The sequence below is a fragment of the Melopsittacus undulatus genome, chromosome 8 (genome assembly GCF_012275295.1).
Source record: "Melopsittacus undulatus isolate bMelUnd1 chromosome 8, bMelUnd1.mat.Z, whole genome shotgun sequence".
In the NCBI taxonomy this organism is placed as follows: Eukaryota; Metazoa; Chordata; class Aves; order Psittaciformes; family Psittaculidae; genus Melopsittacus; species Melopsittacus undulatus.
This window is the reverse complement of record NC_047534.1, coordinates 29,980,898-29,991,730: the sequence shown is the minus strand read 5'-3', so window position 1 is coordinate 29,991,730 and position 10,833 is coordinate 29,980,898. Positions and strand designations below refer to the sequence as shown.

Here is a 10,833-nt window from a genome sequence, read left to right as displayed (position 1 = left end):
TAGCACCAAACTAGTAGATGATGTTACTATCTTTTTACAGGCTTCTGTCTAGTGAATTGCCTATGGTCACACAAGTAGCAGAATCACTTCACAATTCCAAGGCCTAACCCAGCTATTTTATTTTTTTTCTGAGCACGAGGAGCACTCCCATTTACTCTAAACAGAGCAAGAACAATCACCCAGACTTCTTGTACTGCTCTCAGATATATATTTTAAAAGTAACAGTCTGAAGATTTAGCACATGACATTATTGCACTATCTGGAAAAGAACACTGACACAAGTGGGAGACATGTTCTGAGGAAGAATAGCTCATGTTTATAACTCACAGGAGATTACATATACCCCTTACTTGCTAGCCCTGACAGCATCCATTCCCACGAACTGTTCAAGCCGCATTTCCACAAACGGAAAAGGTTAAATGGGTTTTGAGTATTGGTTTGAAGAGAAAGGTTGTAATGGAAGTAATTACCAGATGGTTTAAGTTTACTTTTCTCAAAAGCATCAACACTGTACATAGCAGCCTGTACTATTAACAGACCTGACTGTCATGGGTTCAGCAGTAGCTCATGCTCTGCCAGGGAGGAGGGCACCTGGTCTGGGCTAGTCGGGGAGGTATTCCATACCACAGCACGTCCTGCTCGGGAAGGGGACTGGAACGGCGGCGGGTGGTATCGTATTCTCTCTCCCTGTTTATTTCCTCTAACATTGATTTGTTAGTGGTAGCAGTAGTGATTGGTGTTATACATTAATTGCTGGACTGATTTTACCTCAATCCGTGGGAGCTGTATTCCTCCGGCTCTCCTCCCCATCCCTCCGGGAGTGGGAAGGTGGGGGGGGAGGGAAACAAAGGAGTGTGTGGACTTTTAAACCACGACACCTGACTTATGACGCTTGCTTTGTAGGATTCTGCAGGACTTCAATTACCTCCTTTATGCCTTAAATAGCCATCAGGATCATTTAGTAGCTAAGTATATTTGAGCAGCTATTTATATAAAAAAAAAAGACAATAAAACCAGCCAATTAAATCCATGAAACACTGTGGAGTTACTCACTAATTATTAGTACTAGGCAGATGCATATAGAACAAGATTTTTCTCTGTTGATTACAGATTAGACCAAACTCAATAATAAAGGTCAAACACTGGAGTTTCTCTACACTGACTGAGATCACATTCATTACAGCAAGTAAGGTAACTTTCACATACTTCAGGACTAAACCATTCTTTGTGGCAGGTTCTGCCCAACAATTAAACATCTCTCCACCCTCCTTTCCACTGGGCATTTTACTGAATAAAAGTTGTGTTCTCGGATGCAATTTATTTAAAAACATTTATTTTAGGCAAAATTAAACAGACATTTGAGATTACATAAAATACAATTTCCAATTGGATCACATAACCTTTTCATTAAAAATGCACTGTTGTGTTGATATAAGTATTTTTGTATGGATTGACCAGGTATGTAATATTTAACTATGCTGTTTGCAGTCAACTATAATAAAAATCAGTAACGAAAAAGGTTTCTTAAAGTGTGCAAATATTATTTTAGTGTTACCATTGATAATAAATGACCACTAAATAGATTCTCATTATGTAAAGCTTTTTAAAGTACAATAAAAATACAAATTCTATTTGTTAAAAAAAGCCATTCCTATGGCTACTAAACATCCTCGTTATACAAATTCCAAAATACTATGACAAACAAAATTATAAAGATTTCTCTTTATGAAACATATACTATTAGTGATTTGATATATTTTAATATATATATTTATATATAACACTCTACATGAATGTTGAACATAGAATAGGAAAGAGGAAGACTAAAGTAATAATCCAATTAATTTCTGTGGACTTCAAAGGTATATGCAGAAGTATGTTGTTGAACAAGGCATAAACATATGCATGTGATACTGAATTTACAAACTGTTTTTTCATTGTGAACTGTAACTGTTATAGACAAAACCGTAGGTATTACAAAAAACTTCTAATGGAAAAGGAATGAAAACAAGAAAAATCTAAAATTTTGGTTTTTTCCACATCTGTATGTTTTGAGGGAAAAATACTAGAGTTTTTAAAGTTTTTCAATTGAACTAATGTGCAGTTTGGGCATCAAAACATTAATGATAATTTTCTGAGATAGGTTTAAGATGGTATTTTATTGCTTATGGCTGAAGATTAATGAAGAGTATGCATAGACAGGTCAGCATTCAACTTGCTAGCAGCTGAAAACTGCAGTTACTTCTGTAACAACCAGTGGGTATGAAAGACTTATGAACTTATATAGAATTTTTACAGCAACCTTTAAAATTATAGTAAGACATATAGCATTAAAGCAGACAGTGAAAAAAATACTCAACAGAGCCTGACTGTAAACAGTCAGGTGTTGAAAGTAACTTACAGGACTGAGCCCAGTAAATGGAATGCCTGCTTCTATACAAAATTATATAAACTCCTAAGTAAATGCAAGACCATAATCTTCTTTCTAAGTTATGGTTAGCATATAAAGAATTCCATATTACATACTTTACAATTCAGCTATAAAATACCAAAAGAAAGGGCAGTTACTTTGTCCAGTCTGCAATTAGCAGTTCTTCTATGCTAATAAACACTGATTAGCATACTAACAATTTGTTAGCTTATAAAACATGAATTAAGGACCTAAATGTCTTCTGGATTTTGTAAACTAGTAATGACATATATACAGCATAGTAATGATACACAGTAAAGGAGATCAATTAAACAGCATCCAGATTTACCTTTTAAGAGTATATTAATGGTTAGTATTTTCTGCCTTTTCACTGCAATTTGAACTTTTTGTACTAAATATTGAACATTTTACTGCTTGAATATTAAATAATGGCTTAAAAGCATAATTTCAAAATGCTGCCAGGTAAAGTATTACTTGTAAATCATGCTTGCATGTCTGCAAACAGAGAGAGGTATGTGCAAGCTTTCTGAAGAACTTCTCTAGGCTAATAGTAATAAACCATAGTAATCTGGGGCAAAATGTGAGAGAAAGAAACGTAACAGCGTAACTTAATTCATATTTCATAAACAAATATAACTTTTTACATTTGTACAGGGCTAGACTAGAACTAAATAGGATTTTTATAGAAGCAAACCTCACAAGAGTTTGTTTACATGTTGAAAAAAGCAATTTTTGGCACATGGATAATATCTGTGAATACATGTTCAGGATTAAAAAAAAACAACCAAACAACACCGTGTAGGATTTTCACATACAGTTTCTTGGCATCAGCACCTGCTGTCTAGTGGGTCAAGACAAAACACTGTGCCTTCAAGAGTTAATCCCATTTTGAACCCCTCCTGCAATGAAACAAAATGTAGTTAACAAAAATGAAAGCAACTTTATGAGAGTTAAACTCTTTCTAAAAACATCTGAATTTGAGCCTAACTTTGGGACATTTCTCTCTTTACTTTATAAGAAGCAGAATAATGGCTGAATTTTGGCCTGACCTTCAAGAGAAAAGTTACCTTTGAGTCAAGAAAATTTCAGTCTGTTAGGCAAAAGTACTGTAAAGTTGTAAGTAATTGGAAACAAGGGCTCTGAACAGAAATGCATCATCTCCAGGGACAGCTGCCATAATGTTCAGTTCACTATTGTCTTAACATACAGTTCACTTAGAGAATGTTGACTGCATACTATGAAATCACTAATAGGTGCTTTCATGAAGTATCTTGCAAAGTAACCTGTACTGGGATTACGCATAAGCTCAAGCCTTTTCTCATAATATACAGCAGCAGCTGAAGCATGCTTTTTAGTTTTGAAAGATAAATACCAAATCAAACCAGCTTAATTTCGAACAGATTTAAACCACAGGCTAGAATTTTGAAATCATATAAATAATTAATAACCTTACCAGCAACTGCCAACAGAAGAGTAATACTGAGAAACAGAATAAACTTCCTGGCAATCGTCATTAAATAGTCTGAGATTTTCCAAGTAAAATCTGAATATTCCTACAGGCAAATCCATTCTATGAGATGATGAGCCAGTAGCTCCAACTGTGTCACTCAGTTTGCCTTATCTGGATGACATAGTGCTGCCAAAGCCCACCAGCATATTTGACTTTTTTCCCCCTTTATTCGCTCTGTACTTCTCAAAGGGATAACAGGAAGAGCACTGATTTGAAAAAATATTTCAAGCAAAAGATATCTGAAGCTCCAAGTCAAAACCTCCTGTTGTTCATTTACCAAAAGGATATTATTAATTGATGTAACTGCAGTCACAGAAGGGGATCAAAATCATAGAATCATAGAATAGTTTGGGTTGTAAAGGACTTTAAGATCATCTACTTCCAACCCCCCCTGCCATGGGCAGGGACACCTCACACTAAAATGTATCACCCAAGACTTCATCCAACCTGGTCTTAAACACTGCCAGGGATGGAGCATTCACAACCTCCCTGGGCAACCCATTCCAGTACCTCACCACCCTAACAGTAAAGAATTTCTTCCTTAGATCCAACCTAAACCTCTGCTGTTTAAGTTTCAACCCATTACCCCTTGTCCTATCACTACAGTTCCTAATGAAAAACCCCTCACCAGCATCCCTGTAGGCCCCCTTCAGATACTGGAAGGCTGCTATGAGGTGTCCATGCAGCCTTCTCTTCTCCAGGCTGAACAGCCCCAACTTTCTCTTAGCCCTACACTCTATCCTGTCATACTGTAAACCCTGCAGTTACACTGCATCTGAAATACTTACCTTTTGAAGCACTTCAGATATGCTTTGAAGCATATCTAAAGGCTGCTTCCAGTTTTGTGACTGTAAAGGGGATAGTTTGTGCTTCAACCTGAGGATGCTTGACAGAGGTACAACAGTAGCATAGCTACAGCAACTGCTTTAGCAAGGACAACCATCTTCATTTTTAGCAATCAAGAGAGGCCTTCACAGAACACACATCTCATTCATGTCCTGCATGCTCTTACCTTTCTATACATTTAAGCACTGTTTGTTGCTCTCTTAAGAAGCTGCACTTCCAAATGCCCTTTCTGTGGCTAGCTAAAAGCACATCAGCTTATACATTCTGGAAGCACATACATCCCACTACTTTTATGTTCATCATGTGTGATTTTTTATTCCATACAAAATAGTGTTTTGTCATTTAACACTTAGCTTGTGTTTGCTATTACTATTTTGAACTATTTCTGCTTCCTTGAAAAACAATGCTCTCCTTATCTTTCCTTCTTTAACTTCAGACCACTTTCCCCCCTTTTTAGTCCTCCTCCTCTTCGAAGACGTGATATTCTGCATTTAAAATGATAATTTTTTCATGTATTTGCAATGTGATCAGTGTTAATCCATTAAGAGATCACTGCCCTATATGTATCATAATTATTTTTAAAAGCATTTTAACTTTATTACCATAACTATTGCCTGTTGTAAAAGAAAATAGTGATGTGGTAGCCAGGTGCTGTTACCAGTTGCGTACTTGAGAGCCCAGCTTCTATTACAGGCAGAACTGACAAGGAAGTAAAACCTACTACTACAGTATAAGGAACTGCAGTGTTAACACACTGATACTTTAAAACAGCTCATGCACTTAGCTCTCTATAAAAGGAACATGACATTTCAATGTTCATCTGTTAAATCACAGAAAACACTGTCATTAAATGTCAGATACTACAGTTACTAGCAGGTTCAAAGTTCCATGCCAACCACATGATCAAAAAAGCCCAACAATATAAAGAGGACATCAAGGCAATCCAGATTGCCAGCTGGGCAGTTTTCAGATTTTAAAAGAATGTAAAGCCCTGAGGTTCAGGGTTTGTTTTTTTTTTCTTTTTTTTTTATTCAAATCTAAGTGAAGGACAAGAAGTGCATAGGAGTTTAAACGAAAGAACTGGCTTAACTAATGTTCCTATTAAATTAAATGCAGTCTTTAAAAAGGGGGGAAACAATAATAAATCAGAACATCCTTGTCTAGTGGATTCCTTGGCAAAGTGATTGCCGTAAAATTTCCAAGGATCACAAAAGCATGGACTTTAGATCTCCCCAGCCATCTCTATTCCTAATCCTTCAAATTTTACGAAGTAACTCCAAATTCTTAAATGGTTTTTGGAATCTTCAAACCTGGATTCTGGCAAATATACATTGTATTTTTAAAAAAATGGGCAATTAGCTGAAGTCAAGCAAGCTGTGGGGAGATAAGATTTTAAAAAAAGATTCTCCTTTATGTCCAGACACAGCTGAAGTGTAATTAATGCAGATAACAGAAATATCCTATGCTGCAGTTCTCACAGCTATGCAGAACTCTTTGAGCTTTATGTCTGCTTTCAGGAATACAGTTTATTACATGCATCTGAACTGCATACATCTCTGTCAAATCCTTTGGCTCCTACTTGAAGCTGCTATATTGTTATTATAGTATCCGTTACACAGTATATGTCTACTTCAGACTCTCCACTTCAAAACCCAGCATTTGCAGCTGTCATAATAATGAAGTCAGTTGGAATGACCAAACTGATTACAAATTATATTTTCTCTTTTTTTAATAAACTCAATTAATGTGTAATGCAGAATATTTTTTCTTTTAAAATGACATATATAGTCAGCACTTGATACACATTACATACTATATATATTAAAGGTTAAATTAATTTTAATACACAGCATTTAAAGTATTTTGCCTTGTGAAATTCAGACACTTCAGCTTCAAGTAACATGTCTTAGCATAACACACTGCCTTTTCATTAAAACACATGTGTGCCATGGCTTTCTGTACTTTAAAAATTCATGAAAGAGTAAACTCCTCATGTGATCAGAAAATCTCTCAAATCTACTGATTTTTAGGGAAGGCAGAAAAGGCATTCCCTGTTACTGGACAGGAGTGGAACGGCTATGAAGTGTGCATCTATATTGTGCCTTGCTTCTCTGTTCATATCCTCATGATGACTATGTCAAGTAACTTTTTACTTTCAAAGCGGTTTAACACAAGGACTAAACATCTTAGTTACACAGATAAATAATGGTATTGTAATAACGGATATGATTGATTTCTTGAAGAGAGTAGTAAAGCTTGTTTTCACTAGTGAAAGCAACCTGAAAACAAAGCCTCTTCCAAAACACCCATTTTTTCAGTTTCTCTGATAATAAGATATGAGCCATTCTGGTTAAAACCAGTAAACAGTAAAAGATAAAGAACTCTTTTTTCCCAGAAGACAAATCTGCCAAAACCTTACTGCTTTGAGGTTAACTTATCACTTCACAGTAACTTCACTTCATGAGCTTAAGTCAATGCAAAGCCTATGAACCAATGATAAAATTTACACATCTCTGAGAAGATAATTTAAAGGGCTGAGGGTAACTTAGATAGAAAGACATCAATCCTACTGACTGCTTTAGGGCATACAAGGGGAATGGCTTGCAGCTCCTGAAAGCTTTATGATATTAACTACCTTGAGATTTTAATAAATTATAGCAGCTGTTGCTGGTATGATTCATGATCCAGGGAAACTTCCCCTCAACTGCAAGATTTCTGAGAAAACAGACAGATTAAATTTATTAATGTCTGAATGCAGTAAAAATAGTGAAATTAAAACATGTTTCAGCATAAAGGTGGGGGAAACAGAAGGCTGAATAGTCATCAGAGAGAGGCCTGAGCTGTAAAAGTCACATCTCAGTGTATGAGTTTTGAGCTCTCCAAAAAGATCCAAGAGAGACTGGACTGAGAAATAGTATAGGAAGAGCTTAAGTGTGAAATATGGACCCTCACTGAAATTTAAATATAAAAGTGTTCTCCCAGAGGTCAGGAAAATTTATCTGATCTCTTTAAATTAAGAATAAGGGATGCAAAGGAAAACATCCACTACTTAAAGGGCTTATTCTCCAAAGCCTCTTCTGTGCTGCACTTTCCCCTCCCACTTTGCTTACATATCACCTTCCAACACACCCATACACTGAGACAGCTTTTTTGCAGACAGGCGTATGTTTGACAAGGCATCTGACATAGCTTTAGAGGAGAAACAGGGTAAGAGAGTCTGGACTGAGCTGCTCCAATCAGGTTGTCACTGGCTGCTGCTGAGACAGCCTGCTTACCACTCAGTGCAGGATAAGCTCTATTTAACACCCTCTCAGAGTGAGTTTATATTTTGAACTATCAGATGTGTTCATAAGCAACTTACCTTTGTAAATTTAATGGAGTATGTATTTACTGAAAGTCAGACTGTACTTTCATAATGTGAACAGATTCCTTCAGTTTGCATTCCAGAGAAGAAAAGAAGCCTGTATTTTTCTTACATGTTTCTTTACATTTTCCAGAGCACATTGCATATTCTGTGCTTTTACTTTTTGCAGCATCCATTTCACCTTCCTTCTTATCAGCTGTATATCTAACAACCATTGACTTCTAGTACAGCTATCTTCTGCTCATTTAAAGCTTTTAAGTAATTATTTCCAAATAAAAAAACATTCACAAAAGTGACAGTATTAACACAAAAATATATGTATCAAAGGTTTTGCTTAAACCATTGCACTAAGGACAATCTGATAATGAAAACTGGGGATTTCACTAGTACACATGGAAAATAAACAGCAATGAAAATGAAGGCTTAATATTAGCAGCTGATAAGAAAAAGAATCAGCTTTCCTACCTTAAAAAATTATAGGCCACTAAAAGTTTTAGAAGTTACATGGAAGTTTTTACATATGTACACACATAATCATAAAAATAAAGACACCAGACATGAACACATGCACACTTCAATTGTAAATGCTTTAAATACCATTATTAAAATATGATATACAAACCATCGCTGACGCTAGGTACCCCGGAAAGCACAAGAAGATAAAAGAGATATTAGGAAAAACATGTTTCAATCTGCATTTTACCACCTGGTATAATACTGTACGTAACTTTTGTTTTGGATAGTTAGAATTTTATTTTTGTTTTCGTACCTTGCTAGCTTTATACTTGTTCTCAACTGGATTATATATGAACAAGTTTTGTTTCTATATAAGTTTCTATATAAGTTTGTAAGTTTCTATAACAAGTTTTTGTTTCTATATATAGACTATATATATATATATATATATATATAGTTAATTTTCAGTGCAAGTGTCAGGGTATGCTAAGACTGATAGACTAAGTGCTCCAATTGCGAGATAAAGCATACAAAAAAAAAGTTGGAAAAACAAAACCTGTATGTACAGAGGGGAATGCAGGACCAAGGCAATATTCTTTGCAACGGGGCGTAATAATGGCATCAGGTTTGGAGGTTTTGTTATTGTTTCTCTGCTTTTTTGGTCAAGAGAGTACGAACAATGATGCAAGTTTCTCATTTTATGACTTTGAAAATCTTTGATAAGGATTTCTACTGTTCCATTCACTGATGTTTTATGAGGTGATAACACTTTGCAGGCTTGTATGCTAACAATCACACTAACATTACCTGTAATAAGAACTCTTAGCGTGTATTGGGTATTTTAATAGGATTCTTCCTAGTACCCAGAGACGCTACAGTATACTTTTTCCTAAAGTGGGCTATGGACAATGGAAACATTGATGTTTATCAGTGTGAGGTGCTAAAAGATTTGTATTTTGTGCTAAAGGGCTCGGCAATAACATTATTTCATTTACAAAACCCAAGCATTTTTACTGATATCGTAAAGAAGCCAGTTTTGGCTTTTAGCTGCTATCTGAAATTATATGGGCCAGAGTAGAGGTGACCAACAACCTCAGTTTCTTACTTCATTGTGAGTGGAGTTTCCCAAGGGCAACACCCTCAACTGACACTGAAAATGAAATTTCATAGTGAACAGGAATTAAAAGATTATATCCAGGAAAACTAAATGGCGTTTAAATCTTATTTCAGCCATTTTGAAATGTTTCTGCTGCTCTCCAGGCAGAAAAAAGGAACTGGAGGAGCCAAAGAGCTAGCTCTCTTGGACCTTGTGGGATCTTGAGAGAAAAGAGGGCTAGAAGCCCTGGGAACACTTTCTGCTGAGGAGTCAGGATCCTAGAAATTTAAGTTTCCAGTATTTTCAGCTGGTCTGTTTTGCTGGCAGGCTGCTGAAAAACACACAGATAAGCAAGCTGGCAAGGAACTAGCACTCTGGAAAGTCTGACTGAAGACAGTGAGTTACTCCAAAACTTGATGGCTTTCTCCTAGAACTGTGTCTAATTTGGATCAGCAACTGAACAGATACGGGTGTTTTAGAATCAGCTTGCACTCAGAATTCTTGAATCAATTCTCAACAGTTTAAGTGCTTCAGAGTGCCACAGTTAAATACAGCTGGTTTTAAAAGCACCTGAAGCACATATTTTGCCTGTGCCAATGCTATGAAAAGCCAGACTGATGTCACTGACGGAAAGATGAGGGTAAACTGGGATGATGGTGAGCTAGAACTGAAGTAACAAGATCAGGGGATCTGTAGGGCTCTTGCCTCAGCTCTCTTTTTCAGTTCCCTCAGAACCTTCCCAGATAGGAACAGCAGTATCCAATTTGATTACACTGCTGTGAACCCCTAAATTAGTGCAGGTGCCCATATTAATACCAAGTAAGGATCTTCAGGCAAATTCAAACTCCAACTCAAAGAAGACCATGAGACACACTTACAAAAACAACAATCAAAGCCAGTTTTTTCTGTATGTATTTGTGTGTAGCCTAGAATACATTTTCAGAATACTGTAAACATGTATTTCAAGAAGAGCCATACAGCCACAGAAAACTGCATAATTGGTAACTCGGTAGTTACCTGCATCTCATCTAGTTTGGACTGAATGTCTGGAGGGAAATCTCCTGCTCCACAGCTAAAAGGGTCAAAAGGTTCTGCTCCAAAAAGGTCTCTCTCTGGAACAAGAAAAAAGT

At 36.3% G+C, this 10,833-nt stretch overlaps 1 protein-coding gene across 2 annotated transcripts in view; it reads right to left on the bottom strand.

The window, feature by feature from the left end:
- Positions 1 to 1,316: 1,316 nt before the first annotated feature.
- Positions 1,317 to 10,833, bottom strand: part of GULP1 (GULP PTB domain containing engulfment adaptor 1) — a 153,651-nt gene continuing 144,134 nt past the window's right edge. The window contains exons 13-15 of one of the 2 annotated variants that reach the window (XM_034065673.1): positions 10,721 to 10,815; positions 8,774 to 8,784; positions 1,317 to 3,330 (exon numbers count right to left, since the gene is read on the bottom strand). In XM_034065673.1, the coding sequence (XP_033921564.1) occupies positions 3,309 to 3,330; positions 8,774 to 8,784; positions 10,721 to 10,815 (128 nt within the window). In that variant the 3' untranslated portion in view covers positions 1,317 to 3,308. The remainder of the gene's footprint in view (positions 3,331 to 8,773; positions 8,785 to 10,720; positions 10,816 to 10,833) is intronic. The other variant, XM_031045875.2, reaches the window with a different exon arrangement.